At 43.6% G+C, this 26,244-nt stretch overlaps 1 protein-coding gene across 1 annotated transcript in view; it reads right to left on the bottom strand.

The window, feature by feature from the left end:
* Window positions 1-1,617: 1,617 nt before the first annotated feature.
* Window positions 1,618-26,244, bottom strand: part of pan2 (poly(A) specific ribonuclease subunit PAN2) — a 50,870-nt gene continuing 26,243 nt past the window's right edge. The window contains 11 exon segments of the mRNA XM_055664475.1: window positions 1,618-2,905; window positions 8,307-8,507; window positions 10,105-10,198; window positions 13,244-13,423; window positions 13,852-13,995; window positions 14,109-14,266; window positions 14,868-14,958; window positions 16,754-16,813; window positions 17,676-17,813; window positions 22,762-22,903; window positions 24,916-24,989. Coding sequence (XP_055520450.1) covers window positions 2,883-2,905; window positions 8,307-8,507; window positions 10,105-10,198; window positions 13,244-13,423; window positions 13,852-13,995; window positions 14,109-14,266; window positions 14,868-14,958; window positions 16,754-16,813; window positions 17,676-17,813; window positions 22,762-22,903; window positions 24,916-24,989 — 1,305 coding nt within the window. The 3' untranslated portion in view covers window positions 1,618-2,882.

The raw sequence follows: 26,244 nt of genomic DNA, 5'->3' as shown, positions 1-26,244 counted from the left end.
TACTAGAGTTGTCGTGGGAGTAACATCTCCCACAGCAGCATTTGGTTCATGATGGGTCCCATGTACAACATTCAAAACAAATTCAATAATTCATTTAGAAACTCACATGCCAAGCTTGCGTTCACAGCAAACAGATTATTATCCTTTTAAAAATGTATTTATAGGATCTGGGCATCCCTAGCTAGGCCAGCATTTATTGCCCTTAAGGTGGTAGTGGTGAGCTGAATTCAACCACTACAGTTGTTCTGAAGGTGCTGTTAGGGAGGGAATTCCATATTTAGATCCATTAACAGTGGCGCAGTGGTAGAGTTGCTGCCTTACAGGGCCAGACACCTGGGTTCGATCCTGACTCCGCGTGCTGTCTGAACGTTCTCCCTGTGACAGCGTGGGTTTTCTCTGGGTGCTCCAGTTTCGTCCAACACTCCAAAGACGTAAAGGTTTGTAGGTTCATTGGCTTTGGTAACAAAACACTAAATTGTTCCTAGTGTGTAGGATAAAGCTAGTATACGGGGTGATCGCTGGTTGGCATGGACTCAGTGGGCCGAAGTGCCTGCTTCCATGCTGCAAATCATGTATACGTTTTGTAAATCATGTATATATTCTTTCAGTGGTCTTTTTTATTTTCTAGAGGTGGTCTGCTCACCCCCCCGCCCCAAATAACCATCCTTAGTTTCAGGCTGAGCTAAATCTTTTTCAAACAGTGAACTGGCATAACCAAATCAACGAGGTGGAAACTTAGTGTATTGTATGCAAGTGGGCTTGGCTCAAACCGCAATACAGGTGCACAACCTTTTATCCGGAGTTCCGGAAACCGAAAAACTCCGAAAACCGGCCATATTTTCCAGGATGTCGTCTGCACACCAAAGCTCGCGTTTGGCGCCAAACTTGACCCCAAACGACCCACGGTCAACCCAGGTCTGTAGTACTGTAGCGGCTGCCTCCTCCCCGGAGACCGGGGAGACACTTAAACATCTGTAAATCATTGCTTAAATGTTAGTCAGTTAGTTTGGAGGGCTTTTATGTGAAGTGGGGGTGAAGGGGTAAACTTTAATTCTTAGTCCCCTACCTGGTCGGAGAGGCGGGGAGCAGTCAATGCCTTACCGGGTCGCCGTGCAGTAAGCTCTGCAGCGCTGGGGCTGCAGGCGTCCAGCCGCGGGCGGCGCCGGTTGTAGCTCCGACCCCGGCAACTCTACCCCTGGCTGCGAGGCGCTCCAAATCCACCGCTGCCCGTGGCCGGACGCCCGCAGCCCCAGCTCCGCGATGTTGGGAGTCGCCGACCAGGTAGGGGACTAAGAATCAAAGTTTCCCCCTTTACCCCCCCCCCCCACCACCACCACCACCACATAAAATCCCTCCAAACTAACTGACTAACATTTATGCAATGATTTACAATGATTCCCGTCTCCAGGGAGGAGGCAGCCGCTCCAGACTTTTCAAGCCGCCCGCGCTACCTACCTAATCTACGCTAAAAATCTTCCATTTGGAAATCCGAAAATGTCCGAAATCCGACAAGTGGCTGGTCCCAAGGCTTTCGGATAAAAGGTTGTACACCTGTAGTTGCTTTCCTCTTAGTGTAGCACTGACAAGGGATTTGGGGTAAAAAAAAGAGACCATGAATTTCATTAAAAAATAAAGTTTATTATCTTCAGAAAAGCAAGGTAGATGAGAACTTTTTCAACTGAAAATCTTTAAAAGAGCTTCCATTTCTTTCTTTTTTTTAATATAGGAAGTGCAAATATTTTTCCTTCCAATGCAGGTACGTATGCAACTTAATGCCGAATATTGATCGAGCCTCGCACCATATGAATATCTGTGTGAAGTACTGTAATAAAGATTGGTAGCCATTTGGAGATTTGTAAACTCAAGGCCACATTTTAAGTTTTAAAAGTCCTGAGAGTTCAGGAACCTCGGCAGTGTAACTGAAGATTCTGCATCATCCTGCTGGTTATCTGGAAAGACTGAGGAGTGACATAAATACAAAGCTCAAGAGCGTGGACTGTTAAATTTGGTAAAACTGCGATCATGACATCAATCCCATATCTAATTGTCCAATTAAACAATCTAAAATAGTTTGTTGAGTTATTAAAATTATTGTGGAATACCATATTCAGTATGACAGGACATAAAACACAATATCTACAACAGGGAAGACAACTATTTCTTGGAAAGCAATGATTTTACTGAATACAGATGCATGTGCAACCTGCGGGCGATGCATGATATCACCCCTATCAGCTTTCTTCCTGGAATAGGCGAATACAAAGATTTTAAATTCTATCTCAGAGCTGCCCAAATCTGCCAACCATGTCTGTGCTATTTGAATTGAGCATTCTTCCTTCACAGGAATGTTATTCTGTCCTATGAGCACGGCCGCAGGTGGGCACTCATTCTTAAAATAAAAAGTGAAGCTTAAGAAAATAGGAAGAACATTATTTTTTTAAAAAGCATGGAATGTTTGTCAATAAACCTCTGGAGATTGAAGCCTTGACAAAATGCCAGTCCTCAGCAGTGATACGTGCAATTATAGCAAAGTTCAACAATTTTAAAACATTTAACTTTTTCCTCAAAGGGTGCCTGGGTTTGAGCATTTCTAGTTTTCCCTAGTTTTATATCGTAATGCATCAGTTTCCATTTTGCCAAAGCGATTCCTTATGGTTTCTTTTTCCTAAGAATCCAACCTTCTTTCTCATTCTTCATCCAGTCAGATCAGTGCTCCACGATATAATACTGTGACAGTCACGCACCATTTCAAGCCATCTCCACTTAGAAATAGATTTCTTCCGGAATTTGTTAAAAATACAAACTTCTTTCCCCTCAAATGCTGCAGATTCACTCCTCATTAGATTAGATAAGTTCATTCGGTGTCTTCACATTTAAACCCATCAGAGGTGAGAAAATTGAGAGCCTGATTTAAGAGAAAAAACAAGCTTGAAGATGTAGAATCTGCATTTTATAAAACTATCAAGATTAATCCCATTAACTCATCATGGGGAATGAAAAGTACGTAAAGTGGATTCCAATACTGTGTGATCATCAGGCCGAAAGAGGTACTAGGGAATGGAACATTCTTCCAGGTTTTACACCCATTGCCGAGTTGAGCTCCCTCTATTTCTTTACTTTGCGCCAAAAATGCAATAATGTGGCATTTCCAATTCCAGCCACCCATCTCTCCTCTCTCTGGGTGGCATTGGAAATTCAGTACCAACCAAGGCTAGCTCTGTCCACTTCACTGGAACTATCAAAGGAAACTTCCATTTCATCACTCAGCAGTAGGTTCAATGCCAGATCCAGTTGTGAATTAATCAGTGATTCATTGTACATAAATATTCCAGATTTTATATCATGTTACAACTTTTGCAACGTGAGAACAGACTGTTTGCTTTTTTTGCAGAAATGGAGAGCATAACCAAGCATTCTAATGCATACGTGTGCTGCAGTTACCCAGCAGGGTTGTTGAAGCCAGTTCTTGCAGCTCCTTACAGTCATGGTATGGGGATATTTAGCAAGCAAAACCGGATTGATTTGGAGTTTTGAATCAAAAGATGCTTAAAGAACAATGGAGTCCATTTGAGTTGCACCTTTTAACATTTTCAGGAAGTCCCAATAGATTTATTTGAAAGCATAAGTTTTTGGAGATAGTACTGCAATAATAGAAAGAGCAGGCAAACACAGCAACTGATTTGCGCATTGCAAGGTCCTATAAGAGCAGGTGTCCTGGCGCAAGCTTAAGCCTCCACTCTACTGAGCAAACTGAAGGAGAACCAACAATTAAGCACATTATGAACTTTAAATCTGGCTGTTAATCACCTAATTCTTTGCATCAGTCTGTTGTAACCAACTTAAACAGTATAGTTGATATATATACATATTGCAACATTCAGCAAAGTAACCAACTTTTGCTAACTACAGAGAATAGACAATGTGAAAGGTCGCTCCAGACAAATTATGACAAGTATGAACAACTACCAAGAAAATAAATGCCTGCATACTACATTATTCTACCAAGCATTTTGTTTCAGTTTTGGGTAGGGTGGGGTTGCAGATGAAGTCGGCTAAAGGGATTAGCATGCCAAAAAGCTACTTATAAACAAAACATTTGAAAAATAAATCACGTTGAGTCTCAAAATTATACAGCTAGGCTGTGGGCCGAGCATCAAAAATGTGTCTAGAAATAGGATTTCGTGACCCAAGTCACCAAACTACATGAAATTTTCACATGTTGTTTCTGAAAGTTTGGCTGGGTTTGTATTATATGATAGGATTGATCCAGCCATCTGGGTATGCCTTGATATACTCTGAACTAGTGCCTCACATGACTAAGAGTAGAAGGTTGCCACTTGAATAACAGTGATTCTGAGAATATTGGGTTTAGGCTGTGGGCCGAGGAGCTTTATTCTGCAGTTTCATGACCCAAGTCACCAAACTACATGAAATTTTCACATATTGTGTAAAAATATTTATATAAATCACCCCTGAAACTCGATATGAAGAAGACTTGCACATTTTTATTAAATTATAGAAAAAACGGAAAAATGTCAGGAATTTTTTAGTCCAATCAAAGCACATTTAACATCGAGTTGTCTGCCAGTTGGCCAATCACGCACTTTGTTTCAGGCTAGCACACAAAATGGCTGAGGAGGCTTCACAGATACCTGTTTTACTGGAGATTCTGATGTGTTGTTCTGTGGAATAAATGTTGTGGAAACTTGCAGCAGGTAATTGTATTTAGTGGGAAAAGCATTAAAAAGGCTGAAGAAAGTGCTGCGAAGTGGATTAAAGTGCAAGAAAGCCTTCAAAGTCCCTTCTGATGTGCTGGAACACAAAGAAGGCCCCCAAGAATCAACTCTAACTGAAAGGTAAGATTAAAGTCTGAATTTATGAAAATCTATCTGTATGGACTTTAATTAATTTCACCCTTCATTCATTATTCATTCACTCACTCACTTATTCATGAAATTGAGGGCCTAAACTATAACACAGTCAATTAAACATTGTCACTAATGCCAGCTTGTAGTAGAGTAATAATTCTTTAACAGCTAATCTCGGAGCTGCCTGCGAAAACTTACCGGGAAAAAGTGCTTCGACCGCGGGGCCTAGGTACTCGCGGTAAAGTGAAGCCGCGGTCTCAATTAATAAGCGGCCGATTCGCAATCGCGGAGCCACGGATCATCTCCGCGGGCGGGGGGGGGGAGGCTGTACATAGTGCCGTCTGTAACGGTCGTTTTCAGACCCCAATAACGGGAGAAAAACGGAGGGATATCGATCGCTCTTTATGGCTGGATCAATCCTGTCATATAATACAAACCCAGCCAAACTTTCAGAAACTATTAAAATATTCTGCAGTTTAGTTCAACTGCTGGATTTGAGCCTGTTGACATCTTTGCACTCATCCCATTCTGCACTTACTATTCAAACAAAATAGACTTAAAATAGAATAAAACAAACACTAAAAATAAAAGTTTAGAAAGTTTCAGACAGAGAACATCAGTGCTGAGAAAAGGGTACATATTATGCTTTGGGCATTTAGTGCCAGCATTAACTGCATGGCTTAAAAAAAAATAATCTTGAAGGTTTTGCAAACAGTGAGTAAAGCAGATTTTGAACAGTGGGTAGAGGAGAAGGCGTGGGGTGGGCAGAGCAGCAGCAGGCAAGCAGGGAATTAATCATTGATCAGACTTAATGATACTGAAGAGGGATTTTGCAAGGTCACCATAAAAGTGAAATATTAATAGCTGATTCTCACGTTGCGCGTTGACACAAGAGGTAACCAGAGTTAAAACTCATGGTAATAACGTACGGAACTAGTGGACGCAACTTAAAGATTCGTGGCGCCAATGGCAGGTCTCGTGTAACTTGTCGACTCTTGCAAAAAATGAAACATGTTTGAAATTTTCCACGAGTCAATTTTACTCTTGTGGTTAAGAATTGAAACATTAAAACTCGTTGTAATAACGTAGTGGCCCGTGCGTTTCCCTTAGTGTAGCGTGAGTCTACCGTGGGAACTCTTTAACTCAGTGGGCACGCAGCAGCTGATTGTGGATCCCTTCAGTTTCCCAGCGACAATCACCTGCCATAACGCGAGAGAAATCATGCACTGTTGTAGGTCTCCTTTGCACGTCGGTTTTTCTGTTTTTCTCCACTCATTGTTGGCCCTATCTGTCACCACCCCCACCTATACCCCTCTGTTTCCCGGCCATGTGTGCAGCCCCTTCCCTCCCCTCTCCAGCTCCCCGCCCATTGCACCGGCGCGGGGGCTTTGCACTGTCTTCACGTCGGCGATGCCAACAGGTCGATGCCAGTCTCCCCGGGGAAGTCGCTCCCTTCAGTTTCCCAGGGGGTCGGGACGGGGCTGGAGTTGGGGCAGAAGCTGAAGGTGTGCAAGGTACGTCTTGTTCTTGTGGTGGCGGATGAGGGGGCGCAGCTCGGGCTGTGGGCGAACTGCCACTTGTCGCCGTAACGGCCCATCGGAGAGCAGATTCCTCTGGAGTTGGAGCAGGGCTGGGCTGGAGTTGCTGTTGGCTGTTGGCCTCTGGGTTCTCCGTGCTTGCAGTGGGCCTGGGGGTCGGTGTCCCAATGGTCCCGACGTCTCCGGCCATCGCCCTGGACAGGAGCTGAGACTGGGAACTGTACCGCCCTTGCCCCCTCCCTCTGCAACTGCAAACAACCATACTCTCCCTGCTCACCTACCCCACCCAGACCCCGCCTCTCCCCCACCTTTCCCTCCCAACTCCAGTCCCGTCCCGACCCCCTGGGAAACTGAAGGGAGCGACTGCCCCGGTGCGACTGGCACTGACCTGCTGGCATCGTCGACATGAAGACAGTGCAAAGCCCCCACGCCGGTGCAATGGGCGGGGAGCTGGAGAGGGGAGGGAAGGGGCCACACACATGGCCTAGAAGCAGAGGGGTGTAGGTGGGGGTGGTGATAGATAGGGCCAACAATGAGTGGAGAAAGATAGAAACACCGACATGCAAAGGAGACCTACAACAGTGCATGATCTCTCCCTCGTAATGACAGGTGATTGTTGCCTGCCCGCTGTTTCTGATGCTGAGCCTTGGGATCGTTGCCCTTCTTGTTGGCGTGGAGGGGAAGGGGGGGGGGGGAAATGAGGTATTGTGCTGTTTGATAGCCCCCTACTATCCCAGGGAGACACATTGGCTTTTGAGACTGGTGGGCAATCACTTCCAAAGTTCTGCCCACACAGTCAGTACACCTATCCTACACTTGTCTCCCGCACTAAGATCACCCCGCAGAGAATGATCCCAGCCTAACCCAAGAGCCATGTCACCCCAGACAGATTAATGACGCCCCACCCCCAACCTCTCTCCATCTCAACTCACGCCTGGGCACCGAAACAACTCAGGAGGCGAACCCTGAGCTCCGTCTCACAACAATCTGATGTGCACATCCGTCCACATTCAAAGATTTAATCTCCCGTCTCCCTGCAGTGTGTAGACATGGCAGTAAATTCAATTAAAACATGTCAAACCTGTGTGTTTCAAACAAATCATAAGTATAACTGCTCTGGCACTGGATTTTCCCTTTGTAGGTCACATCAATAGATGCGGCCGCTCTGAATTATATCTTTAAAACAAAGCCACAGGATGGATAGGTCTTCTTTAACACTGTTGCTTATTAAAACATAACACTGTTGCTTATTAAAACAAACCTTCAATCAGGATTGGCTCAAGAGTAACTCGGGAGACGAACTTGGAACATTGCAGAAATCACAGGTAAACGGCAAACTTGTCATACCCGTGGGAACTCCGTTAAACTCTTGATCATACACTTGCAATCTCGTACACAACCACGAGTCTTTCACTCGGGGTACCTCTCGTCTCAACTCGCAACGTGAGAACCAGCCTTAAGAGAGCAATTTACAAGAGACTTCTAAGGGCAAGGGTGACAGCAGAGAGGGAACTCGTCAGCAAGATAGAAGATAAGGAGGGGCTGACACCAAGTTAGAGAGGTAAAAGTAAGCATAATCAGATAGAGAAAAACATTCCCTGCATGACATTTCTCACTCTGCCTTGCGGACTAAATAATAGCCAATTAGTACTGAATTAAAGGAGGGTTTTGTGCTGAGCCCATGTTCCAGAAAATTGAATCACCAAATTCAATACACTTTAGTCAGCACAGTTTTACCTCAGCAGTGTGTTGCAGGTAAAGGTCAATTTCCATGCAGTTCCCCAAAAGTCTGATTTTCCAAGGCTTCAGCACTATCTTTTGATAAGCATAATCTCTTAGATTTTAAGTTTATGCAACAAAATCTCTTTACACAAAAATAAGAAATAAAAGAGGCACTTACTTTTTGGACTGCTCTGGACTTCTTCAGACTCTGGTACTTTCCAGTCCATCTTTCTGCCCTTCTCATATAGACCTTTCAGTATTTTTCGGAATTCATCTACGTCCATGCCGTGCTTGGTCAATTCCAGGTACTTTCGATAGAGTTGTAGTGCTGTACGCGCATCCTCTATGCTGTCATGCGTTTCACCCTGAATTTTGAGTTCTATCCAAGAAATCAACAAAGCACCAATCAATCTCTCCATATTTGAGCACATTTTGCAAGGCTGGACAACATCCTCCAGCAGAGGCCTAACTAGACCTCATCTCTACTCTCTATCAGCTCGTCTATTTCTAGTCCAATTCTTCCCAACCTTTCCTGCAAGTACTAACACCCAATTGTGTTATGCACCAGTTCTTATTAACAAAGCAGTAATTTTACACTTGAACCTACACACTAAGCATTAGCAGATGATTTCAATTGGGAGAAAGTCACATTTGAAGCTTGGCGCCTCTCCTTTTGGATTTCCCCAGGAAGGATGCTAAACAGTATGAAGACCAACTGCTGTGCCTCTGCTGTTGCCCCAGATAATATTTATTAACATTAACCAGGTATGGAATCTTCAAGATCCACAAGATTCAGCTTTCCCATATCAGGCAGCAATCTCATGGACAAAAGCCAAAACTACTGAAATGCTGGGCAGTCACATTTTTCCTGCAGGTTTAACTGCAGTACTCAATGTCATGCCATTCAGTAAAACATAAGAACATAGGAGCAGGAGTAAGCCACTCAGCCCTGCCCCATCATTCAATATGGCAATGGCTGACCTGTCCCAGACCTCATCTCTTCTGTGCCAGTTCCCTATAACCCTCAATTCCAGTCTTTCAAATATTTATCCACCTCTTTAAAAACCAATGACCCAGCCTCCAAGATAGAGAATTCCAGAGATTCACCGTCTCCTATGAGATGTCCCGACACACGGCAGTTACAGGATTAGGGGGTGGTCATTTAAAACTATGTCCACTTGAGCGTCTCAACATCTGCACTATCATGCCCCTTAAGGATCTAATATGTTTCAGCAACATCACCTCTCATTCTTCTAAACTCCAAAGAATGTAGATTTAATTACTTTAGCCACTCATGATAAAACAATCCTCTCATCCTAGGAATTGAACGCTTGAATGTCTGAAGAAGGGTCTCAACCCGAAACATTGCCCATTCCTTCTCTCCAGAGATGCTGCCTCACCCGCTGAGTTACTCCAGCACATTGGGTCTACTCTTGAATGTCTTTTGGACTGCATCCAATTCTAGTATCATTTCTTAAGTAATGGGACCAAAACTGTGCCCAGTACCCCAGCTGTGGCCTCAACCCTGCACATTTGTAATAATATTTTCTAATTTCTAAACTCCAACCATCTTGCAATAAAGGCCAATATGTCATTTGCCTTCTTGACCATTTGCTGCACCTGCCTGCAAACCTTTTGAGATTCATGTACAGGAACATCCAAATCTCTGTGCTCTATTCATATGCACTCTACCCATTTAAATAATAATTTGCCATTTGGTTTCTCTTACCATATAACACTCCATTTGCTAATATTTCATCACTGACTCAACCCATCCATAACCAGTTGCAAAGTACAAATCTCTTCATCACAACATTAACTTCCATCTATTTTTGTAACTCAATGCAATCAGCAATTTTAACTTCTTAAACCTACTGATAAGTCACAATGAATGCAATAAAGATTTGGAATGTTGCATGTTGATCTACAGAAATGCATGTCAAAAACTTGTCAAATGGGTTGTAACACATACGGACCTAGAAAATACCATGCAAGGAAACGCAGCGAGATCATCCTCTTCCGAGGCATGTGAAACAAATACACAGTGTCTATCACTTGCTCCTTTGGAATCTGAAAATGGAAATAGGCAGAAAAATATATTACTCCAAGCCTAAAATTTATATAAGTAACTCAAAATTTCCTGAAGCTAGAACTTGGAATTGGATTTAGTATTTTGAACAGATAGGAGAATTTTTAATAGCCTGATAATGTCAATCTATTAAAGTCTTTGCGTTTGCAAGGCATTGACACTAATGTTTCTTTAATCTTTGCTTACACTGTTTTTTTTGTTGAAGGTTATGTTATTGCAATAGCAATACAAATTGTGGATGCTATTCTCTGCAAAATACACCACACCCCAATTATCTGACAACGAACCATTCACAGAGAGCAGCTGCTTCCTGTTACATTAACCCCCATGGGTCATATATTCTAAGTAGATTTTGCCAATTAGGAGCTTCACTCACTCGCAACATTGAGCCAGATTGTGCTAAAGAAACTGCAACACGCATATCAGTGCATTCCAACTGTAACGCTTGCACACTGCAGCACAAAAGTACAAAAGCACTGGAGGGCAGATATAGGCATAACACATGTCTTGCTCCATTCATGGATTTACCTCAGGGCATTCAATAACTGTCTGAACCAAGGTGCTGAATGCAATTATATTGTACCTCTGTTTTACACAAGGATGCAGCTGGCACATTTCATGTAGTTCCTTTCATCTGACTGGGATTGGCAACATTCATTAAATAACATCCTGCTATTTTGGTTATCTTTAATTCTATGAGCATGTTTTTATTTAATTAATATTTTGAGTAAAAAAAAATTAAACAAAAACTTTGAGACACTTAGCAACAGTGAAACAGGCTTTCGACAGCACAAGCTGTTAAAGACCAGCAAGCCTGCAGGCTGAAAGATATAGAGAGAGGCCTGGCTGCCGCTCTATCTGCTCACAAGATTGTCAGGGAGCCAACAAAGGTTGTTAGCCGCCAGACAGCTACAAAACATTCATGCAGCCACATGATTAGCATAGGGGTGCAACCATGAGCAGTGGATCAAATAACCTCACTGCAGTTTTACCAGCCATTTTTCATTTTTATAAAAATGATTTCTGCTTCCAAAACCCCCAAGTCTGCTCAGTTATCAAAAGTGTACTGCAATGTGCTGGAACGAAATTTGGATGTGATACAATAAGAGCAAAGAATCATCTTCAGCTTGTCTGAACGAGGATCAATTAGAAGTCAGAGTTCCTTTTAACTTGTGGTGGCAATTCAAAGCAAGACCAGATTTGCTTTCTAATATGCCCTCCAGAAGTGTACTGCTGTTATTCATCTGAAAACAATAACTTGGATGACACTAGCTCCGATAGAAATTACTCCAATGTGAATCACCATTTTGGAGAGAAGCAAAGTGGGCAAGTAGAACTGGTTCTCTACTGCCTCCAGCAAGGAGACCTGCCACCCATTACCCTGGTCTGATCTTCATGTGATTGACACTTAAAGCTCCACAGAGTAATAATGAAACATAATATTTGCTTGTTTAATCAAAATAAAGTTATGTCACTTAATGACATAACAAAATCAAAAATAATGCCGGTCATACTGAAACCCATCTAACTTCCACATTTGGACCTGAAGCAAGCTGGGCTCCCCCTAAAAAAATGGCCAGTTTGTTTTCCCAGCCTTTTCCCCCCACCAGTTTTTAACCAGCCTTTATGAGAGAGATGAAAGGGACACAGTTGGGGAGTGTGTGGGGTAGGTGGGGCTCCTGAAGGCATATGAAATATGACTCAATAAACATCCTCAAAGTGAACATTTCTTATGTCAGCAGTTTTAGGGGCTTTTTATATTTCAATCTTTTCGATGCTGGTAGGCCTGCTTCAACATATGCAGTTATTTAAAAGAAAATCCTGTGGATGTATTGCATCAAATCAGACATCTCTCACAGATCAGTGGATGCCCTTGTAGATTAGCTGCCATTTGGGAAGGATTGGAAATGATTAAATTGCACTTTTTGAACAACACTACTGTGCGAAATTTCACTGAGTAGTCAAAGAGCACAGTCAGATTGTAAGAAAATAATAACAGGGAAATGCAGATGCTGGTTTATACCAAAGACAAACACAAAATGCGTGAGTAACTCAGCGGGCCAGGCAGCATCACTGGAGAACAACGGATCAGACCCAAAACATCCCCACCAATATTCTCCATGGATGCTGCCTGACCCGCTGAGTTACTCCAGAATTTTGTGTCTCTTTCTGTACAAAAGCAACATTAATTTAGGATCAGAGTTAAAACATTTGTCCCAAATGCAGCTGGGCCATTGTGTTTAAATTAAAAAGGAAATGAGATAGTTACTCGACAGAGAGAAAAGAAAGCAAAAACGGTTCAAGGTATTTTTTGATTTATTTTCCTCTGGCAAGACAAGGATTTATTACTCATCCCCATGTGCCCTCAATCCATTTCAGAGGTTAGTAGGGAGTCAATTATATTCCTGTTTCTGGATTCACTTATACTCCAGACTGGGTAAAATAAGATCAGCAGATTTCCTTCTCCAAGACATTAGCGAGTAAGCTTTTTTTTAAAATGGCAGCTTCTTAATCATTATATCATATTAGCTTTTCAAATCAGATTATTTATTAAAACTTTAAATCCAACATTGTTGTGGTGGGGTTGGACCACTGGACCCCTCGTTACTGGATCAATGGTTCAGACCTCACCCACTAATTTATACTAACGTTACCTTGTGGTCGTTTGTAGAGAAAAGTGCCAATACAGAACTGCTGGGCTGAGTGGCCTGTTGCTCTACATGTTGTGTTTTGTTTGAATAAGTATCCTGTTTTTCTATTACCGGAAGAATAAATCCAGTCTTTTTCTATTTAAGAGTTTGTACTCTACATTACAAACAAAATATTTCCTCACTTAACATCTATTAACACGATTCCCACTTTTCAGCATCATTAAGTTAGTTGCGACAAAAAGGTCAGCTACCAACGTTACAAGACTTGACATGGAGACGAAAGAGGGAGGGAGATAATGGAAGTGTCCACAAATACAGGATGCCACATTAAGTAGCTTATCCCAATTATTATGTTTGTGAACTTTCTAAACCTACCATAAGATTTATGACTCTGAAGTCCTTCTGCAGCCCATGTCCCACAAACTTCACTCCAACATCAATGAGGAACCTTAGTTTCAGGTACGTTGACTTCAAGGTGGTTAGGTGTTTGGATGAGATTTTGGCATCAAGGTCCCCAGGTTTGATTCCAGAATACTGGGTTAGATAATCCACAACCTATTGTTTTTTTTCCAAAGGACAAATTTGTGGAATAAGCACACAAGATCATTTTCAGACAGAATCTAAATAACATTTATCCAACTGAAGAGATACTTCCTTCTTCCCACATACTGCAGATCCTGCAGCTGAAATGTGCCCAACCTGCTGCTAGGCTTACAATGATACCACACTGAGCTGCCAGGATTTCACCTCCTGCCAAAACAAGTTGTTTGATCTCTATGTAGTGCCTTTCTGCTTAACAAAGAGAAATTAATACCCACATAGTGGACTTAAAAACCAGGAATTAACTGAAACCGAGTATCTCACAGCTGATTAACACTGCAATGATTTACATTAGTGATATAAACAATATACTCGATCAATCACAAAGCGGAAGTTGCCAAATTAGGCAGCAAGATCAGAGGAATCATTACTCATGACATTACCTGTTCCTGTGTGGAGATGTAATCATCAATGAAGGGAACCCCCTCGTTTGGTCCCTGACCACGCACACATGTGATCCTTGCCACTGACATCTGACTGGGTTTGATGGTGGATTTTGTCCCATCACTGCGAAGCTCTGCTTCTTCCTGTGAACAAGCAACACCAAACCAAGCAAATCAACCTTGTCACTATGAACCGAGGCAAAAGAGTATCCAAAACGGAACCAAGTCATCCTCTATCCCGAGAACAACAAACGTACCTGGTTCAGAGTGACAAACTCTGCATCCAAACCCACTAAATCATTGGGTTGGGGCATTTCATTCAACATGAGTGGGATAAATGTTGCATGACATTTTCGCTGCTTTCTAGCTAGAGATGCTTCTGCCAGCAAAACACTCGCCTCAATTGGATTCTTTACTAAAGGAGAGAAAAACAATATTTACAAAACAGTCATTGCAAGCAGGCCAGTGTACGTGCGAGAAATATCACCAAGTAGTTCACAGGAATTAGAAGGCACCACTACCAAATGAGCTAGTTTAAATCTTACAAACTGATTATCTTGGTCTTTCATACTAACAATAAAGCAGCAGATTGTGCAAACCGTTTACAATACCATTGCTGGTTTAATTGGTTGATACACAATTAACACAAAAAATAGTAAGACATTATAATTATTCACAGCTGTATCATTTTAAGTAGAATTGGCAAAAACACAAACAGAAAAAAACTGAAACTGCAGACATTTAATTGTTTCAGAGAAAACCAAACCCTTATCTTTAGCAATTTAGCAAATTTGTGGATATTACACCTGCCCCGATGATGGCTTATTGAGCCATTGTAGAGTTTCCCTTTAATTTTAAAATGAATACCAGATTAGAGAAAGTCCCTCTCGCCATATTTACATGTGTACTATTAGCACCCAAGCGCCGCTCAGCTCTGCTGTACCAGGAGTGGAGATGATAAAAATCACCCTACCCACCTCCAATTAGTAATTCATATGTCACAAAACGTTACTTACTAGTTAAATCATACTTGGAATTCAGATTCCGTCTAGCATAGTACAAAATGCAGGGGATCTTCCAACTTAAATCAAACTGCACAGCTTCACACTGAAAAAACAAAACAAATGTTTAAATATACAGGTGCACAACCTTTTATCCGGTGTTCCAGAAACCGAAAAGCTCCGAAAACCGGCCATTTTTTCCAGATGTTGTCTGCGCACCAAAGCTCGCGTTTGGCGCCAAACCTGACCCAAAACGACCCACGGTCAACCCAGGTCTGTACTACTGTAGCGGCTGCCTCCTCCCTGGAGACCGGGAGACGCTTAAACATCTGTAAATCATTGCTTAAATGTTAGTCAGTTAGTTTGGAGGGCTTTTATGTGAAGGGGGGTGAAGGGGTAAACTTTAATTCTTAGTCCCCTACCTGGTCGGAGAGGCGGGGAGCGGTCAATGCCTTACCGGGTCGCTGTGCAGTAAGCTCCGCAGCGCTGTGGCCGGTGGGGCCGCGGGCGGCGCCGGTTGTAGCTCCGACCCCGGCAACTCTACCCCTGGCTGCGAGGCGCTCCAAATCCAGCGCGGCCCGCGGCCGGACGCCCCAGCTCCGCGAATGTCGGGAGTCGGCGGCGTCGCAGCGCTGGGATACCAGCGGGGTGCGGGCAATGCCTTACCGGGTCGCCGTGCGGCAAGCTCCGGAGCGCTGTGGCCGCCGACACACAACATCGCGGAGCGTCGCTGGATTTGGAGCCGCGCAGCCAGGGGTAGAGTTGCCGGGGTCGGAGCTCCAACCGGCGCCGCCCGCGGCCGGACGGAGCCCCCAGCTCCGCGGCTCCAAATCCAGCGACGCTCCGCGAATGTTGGAAGAAGGCGGCCACAGCGCTCCGGAGCTTGCCGCACGGCGACCCGGTAAGGCATTGCTCGCTCCCCGCTGGTATCCCAGCGCTGCGACGCTGCCGACTCCCGACATTCGCGGAGCTGGGGCGTCCGGCCGCGGGCCGCACTGGATTTGGAGCGCCTCGCAGCCAGGGGTAGAGTTGCCGGGGTTGGAGCTACAACCGGCGCCGCCCGCGGCCGGACGGAGCCCCCAGCTCCGCGAGGTTGGGAGTCGCCGACCAGGTAGGTAGGGGACTAAGAATTAAAGTTTCCCCCTTCACCCCTACACCACCACATAAAATCCCTCCAAACTAACTGACTAACATTTATGCAATGATTCTCCCGGTCTCCGGGGAGGAGGCAGCTGCTCCAGACTTTTCAAGCCGCCCGCGCTACCTACCTAATCTACGCTAAAAATCTTCCATTCTGAAATCCGAAAATGTCCGAAATCCGACAAGTGTCTGGTCCCAAGGCTTTCGGATAAAAGGTTTTGCACCTGTACCACAATCTCAACAACTTAAAAAATGTTTTATTTGTCCCCTACTTAAAAGAATTGTTCACTTTCCCTTCCTTTCCTTTCCCAAGAGGAACATCATGTAAGCTACTCCAGAAGATTTGTGGCAGTGCTACTTAATAACGTACTGTTGAGCAATGCCCCAATGGTCCTCCTTATTCTGGACAGCACCACTCCCCTCCTCACCCCAAACAACCAACAAACTGTATGTGGAACCAGGGCACAAAACCATCTTCCCTTAATTTGATCCACTTTGCTAGGATACCTACATATTGAAATAAAAAGCAAATGCTGGACATTCTCAGCAGGTCGGGCAAAGGTGTGTGCCAAAAAGATGCCTGTGATATGGTGGGTGGCATACAAATACATTTCTGCAAGTTTTAGCAAAGGGGGAAATTATTTATGAAAACTATAAAGGAATATTTCTAATTAATACTTCCCAAGTGTACACATGAAAAACTCATTGTATTTTTGAAAATATAGAACAGTAGCTTCAAGACAAAAAAAAAAGTCAATTACCTTGTCAATTGGTTCTATGAGAAAGTCATTAAACAGATACCATTGTTTGTGAGTGACACCCTGAAACATTAAAACATTGCATGAGCTGCAGATCTTACACCAAACCTAATACAGGAGATTTCCAACACTAATGCACTCGCAAAATATCACAAATATTACATGTTGGTTTCCCTTCCATTATTGCACAAGCTATGTGTAAAACTAACAAAACAAAATAAATTAGCATTAAACAGATTCCTTCAGTGATGTTATGCTGCAGACCTGAATTGAGGAAACCTGTTTGAAATTTATGGTCCAAAGTGCTTCTTATTTAGTGGTAAAGCCTTTTTCATGTACCAATTTATGACCTGTAAAAGATTAACTTAAAGATGGCAGGAACCATTTGGGGTGCAGTGAAAAGCTAAAGTAATGCTCTTTACTTGCTTTGCATTTTGGAAACTTAAACTGTCAAGAGTCTTGTGTGCCAAAACCAACAAAACATTCCATGCTCATTAGATGCGTGGAAAATATCGGGCTATATAAAAAATTATTGCAGGAAAGGAAGGTTACTTTTTTTTGATTAAACTCTGTGGTGGTCTTATCAATTGAGATGCTAGTCAGTAAAAATAAAAAACATAATATTTTTGGTCACTATTGTTTTTGAAGACGATGTATTTTAGATCACTGATGGTGGAAGGGAAATTAAACATTTGGACATTTGAAAAGAAAAAAAAAGGTTTCTTTAAAGACATGTCTAACAGAAGTTGAAGTGCAAACTAAAATCAAACATTTATCAAATGTAGAAATTAAAAAAGTTAAACTCATCCATTGAGAAAACTGAAGGTTTTAAAGTGCATCAATGCTTCTACTCTTTATATTACCATTCTATTGCTGTACAAAAATTCTTCAATAACAAGACATTTAGATACAAATTATACTGCACCTCCTTCCGCTGGTGATAGGTTTCCCCAACTTTAATGTGAGCCACAAGACTGCCACCAGTCCGAGGATCTAAAATATGAGCCACGGTCACCACCAGGTCGTACAGATAGGTGTTCTCCTCATCTTCTGAAGTGGACAGCTGCAGAATACGGCCAAAGTAATCAAAGTAAACATTCTGCTCAGTAACCACCATAGCAAGCAATTGGCTCAAATAACTGGAAATTAATATATTGAACAAACACCAATTTGTTGCTTCAAACAAACAGAAAAAGGTTTTGATGCTATTACTAGGCATCGGAAATAAATAGCTCTTTAAAATAGATTTATGTTGCTAACACAAATTTCACAGTTAAAAATAAGAATGGAATTTTGGAAACCACATGCGTGCAACTTCCAAGACATCTTTAAAATTAACATTTACCCGATCTCCCTCCTCCCCCCCCCCCCCCCCCCCCCCCCCCACCCCCCCATCCCTAAACCGTTGAATTATTGGGCATTGTCCAAAAATCCCAAGTCTCCAGCTCAGAGGGAAGATTTCTCTTCCAATTTGTACATATCATCATCTTTACTATAGCATATTAATCAATTTAATACCATAATCTGGTCTGGCTGAAGTTTAAATTACACTTTAACTTCCTTCAAATTGGTCTTAAGATATGATAATTGAATGAATGAATGAATGAATGAATACGTTTATTGTCATTGCACAATACTGTCCAACGAAATTCCATTACATCTCCTCCGGTTAAAAAAAATACAAACACGACAACCATTAACACATATGTACACTTATGAATAAAATAATAAATAGGTATTTTAAAATAATTTAAAAGAATTTAAAAGAATTTGGCGGCATTTCTTGGAATTACATTTTGCTTCCCCAGTGTTCTCTGTTGGAATTTAGCTCTTTTATCGCACATGGGTAGAAACTATTTTTTAGTCTACCGCTGCGAGCCTTCAGAGTCCTGAATCGCCTCCCAGAGGGTAGCAGAGTAAAAAGGTGGTTGGCAGGGTGGGATGTGTCCTGCTTGGTGTTTGTGGCCCGGCGCAAGCATCGGGCCCTATATACATCATCCAAGGAGGGCAGTTTGGCGTTTGTAATGCTCTGCGCAGTTTTTATAATTCTCTGCAGCGCCCTCCTCTCAGCCACAGTACAGCTAGCAAACCACACCAGGATTCCATAGGAGAGGATACTTTCCACAGCGCATCGGTAGAAGGACAGCAGCAGCGGCTGTGAGACGTTTACTCTCCGCGGAGACCTCAGGAAATACAGCCGCTGATGTGACTTCTTCACGAGAGTGACGGTGTTCATTTGCCATTTGAGGTCCTGGGAGATGTTTATTCCCAGGAACTTAAAGCCAGTGACTCTCTCCACCATGTCTCCTTTGATGTATAAGGGAGCAGGTTCCTCTCTCCTCTTCCTCCTGAAGTCAATGACCAGTTCTTTTGTCTTTGATGGGTTGAGTACCAGGTTGTTTTTGGTACACCAGACAGTCAGTTTTTGGACTTCATCTCTGTAGGCAGACTCGTCGTTGTTGTTTATCAGTCCCACCACAGTCGTGTCGTCCGCTAAACTTAATGATCCTGTTTGTACTGTGTGTTGGTATACAGTCATAAGTGTATATTGTATACAAGATGGGACTCAGCACACAACCTTGTGGCGCTCCTGTGCTGAGCGTCAGGACTGGGGAGTAATTGGACCCCATCCTGACAGTCTGTGGACGATCTGTTAAAAAGTCCTTAATCCATCCGCATGTGTTTGCATTAACACCCAGATCAGACAGTTTGTCCACCATTCTGCTGGGGATGATTGTATTAAATGCAGAACTAAAATCTACAAATAACATCCTCACATATGAGCCAGGACGCTCCAGATGTGTCAGTGCAGAATGTAGAGCTATGTTGATGGCATCCTCCGTTGACCTATTAGCTCTATATGCAAACTGATGCTGATCCAGGGTGGATGGGAGTGAGGACTTAATGTGGGCCAGGACCAGCCGTTCAAAACACTTCATCACCGTTGAAGTGAGAGCAACAAGTCTATAGTCATTCAAGCTGGTAATGGATGTTTTTTTGGGTACAGGCACGATGGTAGCAGTCTTGAAGCATTTAGGGACAGTGCACGTTGACAGAGAGAGGTTAAAGATGTCGCTGAAAACCTCCGCTAACTGGTCTGCACAGTCCCGCAATACTCTCCCTGGGATGCCATCTGGGCCAGCAGCCTTCCTGGGGTTGACCCTGCGGAGTGTTCTTCTGACGTCCTCCGTACTCACAGTGAGTGCCAGGTCGTCAGTGCTGGGTGCGGCTGCAGGTGCAGGCTCCGCCTCATTCAGCTCAAAACGGGCGAAAAAATGGTTGAGCTCCTCAGCTAGCGAGTTGTTACTGCTGCAGATGATCGGCCCCCCTTGCCCTTGTAGTTTGTGAGTTGCTGAATGCCCTGCCAGACACGCCGAGGGTCCCTCTCGTTAAAATACCCCTCTAACCTTCTTCCATAGGCTGTCTTTGCCTCTTTAATGGCTCTCTTTAGTTTAGATCTGGCAGTGCTGTACAATTCATCACTGCCAGATCAAAAGGCTGAGTTGCGTTCCCTCAGCAGTTTCCTGACATCCCTGGTTTGTTGTTTGAGTAGCACCTGACCTCCCCGTCGACAGTGACGTTGTTGATACAGTTCTGTATATAGAACATGACTGTGGATGTGTATTCTTGTATGTCCTGGTTTGCAAACAAGTCCCACTCGGTGCGCTCAAAACAGTCCTGAAGTTGGGCGGCAGCGCCCTCGGGCCAAGTCTTTATGTTTCTCACACTGGGCTTGCTTCTCACAATGAGAGGTTTGTATGCCGGGGTGAGAAAGACTGATAGATGGTCAGACTGGCCGAGATGAGGGAGAGAGGAGGCTTTGCATCCATCCCTAATGTTGCTGTACACGTGATCCAGTGTATTTTGACCTCTCGTCAGACACGTGACATGCTGGTGGAATTTAGGGAGGACAGTTTTTAGATTTGCCTGATTGAAATCTCCAGCCACGATGAAAATCCCATCAGGGTGCGCAGTCTGTAATTTGTTGATTGATGCTAGCAGGGTGTTCAGTGCTAGCTTGACGTTGGCACTTGGTGGAATATAAACAGCCAGAATAACGACAGCTGTGAACTCCCGCGGCAGGTAGAAGGGTCGACATCTCAATGTAATAAACTCCATGTCTGGTGAACAATGTCTCTCGACAACGTTTACATTTGTGCACCATTTGTCATAGGAGTAAATACATAGCCCCCCCCCTCTGCTCTTACCGGAGTCACTGCTCCTGTCGGCCCGGTATGCTGTGCGACCTACCAGACTGATGGCCTCGTCCGGGATCCCAGCGTGAAGCCAGATCTTAGTTACATCCTTGATCGAGCAGGTTTGTACAGTTGTGTTTTCTTCAGTGATCAGCTCCAGCTCGTCCATCTTGTTGCTGAGCGATCGGGCGTTCGTCAAAAAGATGCTGGGTAGCGCTGGTCTGTAAGGAGCTTCCTTTAGCCTAGCGTGAATGCCGGCTCGACAACCGCGTTTCTGCCGCCTCCGTCTGCGTCGCCTCCAGCACCGTCCTTTCGGTAAGGTGATCCACTTGGACTCCGCTGGGCGGGTGATTTCTGGCGGGATATCATCGTTGTGGGAGCTTCTTACGAACTCTAGTTCGCTACACAGCGTCCCAATCCTTAGAAGGTCCTGCCGGTTGTACTTCGAGTCGCAGGTCCACACACAAACGGACAAAACAACAACATCCACACAGGAGAGAGCAAAGCCGCTGCATTCAGGTGCGCCGTCATTTCCGACAGGGAACTTCAAAATCTTCCTTTTTAGTGTCAGGAACATGCACAAATTAAGTTCCATACGGTATTGCTGCCAACTCCGAGAAAAGAAAAGACTACATACAAAAACTACATCATCCAGAGACCAAACAGAAGGTACATTGAAACCAGTTAACAATGCCTGGAAGGGCATGCAGGATAACACATTTCCAAAAAATCATTAATATATATTTAATGGTTCTTGTTAGGAATATCTTTTTGATGAACCACAAAGAAGAAAGGAACAGAGGGACCAGAATAGAACAGTTCATTTCCCCAGCACATTTCAGCTATCCACCTTGCAACTGGCAGGCGCAACAGCGTTTTACTATTTAAGTTTGCAGAAAACTGTGAAAGTAAGAATGCTCCCTCTAGCATCTCTAAAAGTTACAACACTTTAGTTCCATCAACAGTTCCAGTGTACTTACACAACTGTGCAAATTACAGTTAAATGCTAAAGGTTTTTCTCAAATTTGATATCACAGTATTCTAATTTACAGGGATAGTGATTCTACAAACATTCCTTTCCCAATAAAAATATTAACAGGGACATCAATTAGAAACTTAATAATCAAGACAACGTCATAGAGTTGGAGTTGTATAGCATAGAAACAGGCTCTTCAGCCTAATGTGTCAATGTTGATCATCATGCCTATCTATGTTAATCCCACATCTGCACAATTTCTATATATCTCCACACTTTGTCATTCAATTATCCTGCCCAGATGACTTTTAAAATGTTACTCCTTCCAACTCCTCTGGCAGCTTATTCCAGATACCAACTACTGAATAATTTAACCCTCAGGTCCCCTTTAAATCTCCTCCCCCTCACCTTAAATCTATGCCCTTTTGTTTAGACACCCCTGCCACAAAAAACAGATACTGGCTTATCTACCCTATTTCTTACCGTCTTTCCTCTGATTTACAGTCCTCTAAAGCACTGTTTTTTTTTACAAACACAATGATTTGCAAAGGAAACCAATTCAGAGAGATGCACGTTATCTGCTTCCAGATACCTGCTCTGAGCAGCTCATCCTTGGGTCCCATCGTTCCCTCCCCCCCACAAAGAGGAAACTGCTTAGCCCCTATCATCTAATACCAAAGGTAACCTGCCTATTTGAGTTTCCCGATTACAGCTTCACTTACCACTGCTCACATTTCAGATCACCCGTCTGATCTTAGTTAAAATTTTACAAATATTAGAATCAATCTCTTAAGGGGAGGTTTGAATAGATACATCAAGGATTAAACTTAATTACATACGCCTTCATTTTCAGTCCAGTTTGTGACTTCTAGCTCCTTGTTTTTAGACAGCTTCATCTTGATAGAATTTGGCATCCAAATATTTTTCAATTCCTCAATTGATGTATAGAAACTCAGGCCTTCTGCATTACAAAGTGCTTCCCTGATGATAAAAAGTAAAAGCATCTACTGGTAAATGGAACTTTACATTATCACTCAATACATCAAGATGAAATTGGTCGATCTATTTGAATTATTGCATGGGAATAGAGGCACTGATGTCAGACAGTAGTACAAACTAGTTAAAAATTCTTCAAGAAGTGGAAGGTCTTGTTCTCTATTGATTTTCTATGGACATTTGTTATGGAGGCAATTGTCCTGTAACGCCTCCCAGAGGGCAGTAGCTGAAAGGCATAGTGTGCAGGGTGAGTAGGATCAGAGATGATCTGTGTAATGTCCGTTTGTGATAAAGTGATTCAAGGGATGGTAGGGGTAAGCCAATAATTTTTGATGCTCTGTTGACTATGCGCTGTAATTTCCTCCGGGAGAGCGAGTTGAGATTTCTTAATAAATTATTAACATTTTTAAATAGCCTAAGTGTCCAAATGATATTCACAAATAATTCACAATAAAACATGATTTTTAAATCTCATTTACATTAATTTATAGGCCAAATGGAAGGAATTTAGTGTTCAATTGCTGTAAATTAAAGTCAATTTAAATCAGCTTTCTAGTGAGATCCTGTGAACGCACTGGTTTAGAACGTTCACATTGCGGTGGGTTTGTGCCCCAAATGCCCAGAAAAATACTGCGGGATATAATGGGCCCAAAATTAGCTACTCGCGACATTAAACTTTGTATAAAGTGATCTTAAGAAGCCCTTTTTAATGTAAAAATAAACAGCCTACCTTCCGTTGTCCCCTGTATGAGATCCGGCCGGTTGCTGGCGGTCGGGGGTTTAGAGGTTAATTTTTAAACTACTATAACAAGTAAATAAAGCCCTTAAAAGTAATAATAGCTAAAGCGACGGGATCTTCCAGCGATTTTTCGTTAATAATTAACTAGGCTGAACATCCTCGATTTGAAGAGCCTAGGGGAAATCGCGTTTTAAACCCGCCCCCCTCTAAACGGCGCCAAAAGCGCTCACACTGGCTGGGACAGATTTTCAGCGACGCTTCAGGTAGGCCTTGCAACATACCTATTACAAGGCAGCAGATAAGACCACCATACTAGGCCTGATCTCAAATAATGACGGAACAGAGAGGTGTGTGTGTGTGCGTGTGCATGTGCGTGAGATCAAGGAGCTAGTCATCAACTTCAGGAAATGAGGTGATGTTAAGTGCCCCAATCTGCAACAACAGTATTATGGTGGACATGGTCAAGACTTCAATTTACTAGGTGTAAATATCACCAATTTCTCCTGCTCCAACCACATGGACACAATGGCTAAGAATGCACACCATCACCTCCATTTCCTTAGAAGGCTAAAGAAATTCATCATATCTCCAATCTTCTCAGTTTCTACAGATGCATCGTGGAAAACATCCTATCTGGATGCACCTCAGTTTGGTATGGCAACTGCTCTGCCCAAGACCACAAGGAATTGCAGTTATGCAGCCCAGTCCATCACGGAGCAGGCCAACATAATCAAGGAGCACTCACACTGCAGCCATTCCATCTTCTCCCCTCTCCTGTCAGTAAGACGATACAAAAGCTTGATAGTACATACCACCAGATTCAAGAACAGCTTCTTCCCTGCTGTCAAAGATTCTTAAACAGACCTCTCACGTGGTAAGAATTCACAATCGACCTTGTGCGGCTCATGCACTTTAAAAAAAAATTGAGCTGCAATTTCTGTGGCTGTAACATTATATTCTGCACTCTATTTTCTCTTTTACACTACCTGATGCACTTGTGTATGGTATGATTTCCCTGGATAGCATGCTTTTTTTTTTTTTAATACTGTATTTCAGTACATGTGACAATAATATACCAATATTTTGCAAGCATTGTTCTTTTATAAATTTGACCTGGAAAATCTTGTTGCATGTCCAGGTGTTGGGACAACATGTTGTTCTTGAGCAGACAAAAAGCAAAGACAATAGTTATTAAATAAAATGTCTTGAATTCAGCTCAACACTTATGTGGACAATAGCACACTTTAAAAATCCCTACCATTCTGTTGGATTGTTTTCTTTCATTTTTATTGCTTCCAAATCTTCCTTCCTCATTTTGTTGCGCAATTCGTACTACACAAAAAAAAATGATACTGCTAAAATATTCAATAGCAACAAATTAAGCTACCAGTTAGATGCGAATTGTCCCCATCTTCATTGTTTTCTTATTATGAAGGTAATAATTCATGCACAGTACCTGACATTTCATTTAATGGACTATGATTCATGCAATCAAGTAAGGATTATATTTCGACATAGAAACTATCACAGTGAAACTAGCCTATTCTCACACAGTCACAGATAAGCACTTGTCAAGAAAGGCACTAGAATGAAGTTCAAGTCCCTTTCACATTCACTTTCCAGATCTCCTGGCTGACAGTAGCTTTAAACTAGGAGAGATAGTAACTAGAAATAGTAAAGCCCTTTCTGCTATCCCAGTCAAAATAGCTAATGTATTACCTGTAACATTTTCCTCATCGATATAATTCAATATTCAATATCCGGAAGTGGCGGCGCTGTGAAACGGCTGCAGCTCGCCTGCAGTCGGTCTGTTTTTACTTTTTTGTGTTGATTTTTTTGTCTAGTTCAGTTAAATTTTTGGTTATTAGGTGGTGTTATGTGTGTGTGTGTGTGTGTGTGGGGGGGGGTGAAACAGGGCTTTCTGTCTCTCCTTTCGGGGGAATGCGACTTTTTTGTCGTATCCCCCTTCTCTTCCCCCGCCTGAGCTGAGGCCTAATGGCGGAGCTGGCGGCCTCCAACCTGCGACCGACCTCGAGGCTCCGGAGGTAGAGCCAGCCAGGCTGGCCGTCTTCGCGCTCTGGTGAGGGCGGACGGCGCGGGGCTGAGACACTCCCGTGTGGGCGGCACGGCTACCGGCTGGAAGGTGCTCCCGTGTGGACGGACTGGCTCCCGGCTGGAAGGTGCTCCCGTGGGGGCAGCCCGGTGCGGGGCTGAGACGCTCCCGTGTGGGTGGCCCGGTGCGGGGCTGAGACGCTCCCGTGTGGGCAGCCCGGTGCGGGGCTGAGACGCTGCCCGTGTGGGTGGCCCGGTGCGGGGCTGAGACGCTGCCGTGTGGGCGGCCCGGTGCGGGGCTGAGACGGTGCTCCGGTGGCTGAGGCGGCGTTCTGGCGGCGGCGACCTGAATCCGGGGCTCGGCCGCGGGCCAGTGGACGACATCGTCGGGAGCTCGCAGGTCACAGGCTGGTGCCTGTTTTCCGGAGCTCCCGTGGCAACAGCTGCGTCCGCTGGACTGTAGGGCGGCAGTTTCGACCACCCCCGGGCCGCGGAGCTTGAACCACGGGACTGACTTACCATCGCTTGGGGGGGT

The sequence above is a fragment of the Leucoraja erinacea genome, chromosome 40 (genome assembly GCF_028641065.1).
Source record: "Leucoraja erinacea ecotype New England chromosome 40, Leri_hhj_1, whole genome shotgun sequence".
Classification (NCBI taxonomy): Eukaryota; Metazoa; Chordata; class Chondrichthyes; order Rajiformes; family Rajidae; genus Leucoraja; species Leucoraja erinaceus.
The sequence above is the reverse complement of the archived record's forward strand: the minus strand, read 5'-3'. Positions and strand labels throughout refer to the sequence as shown.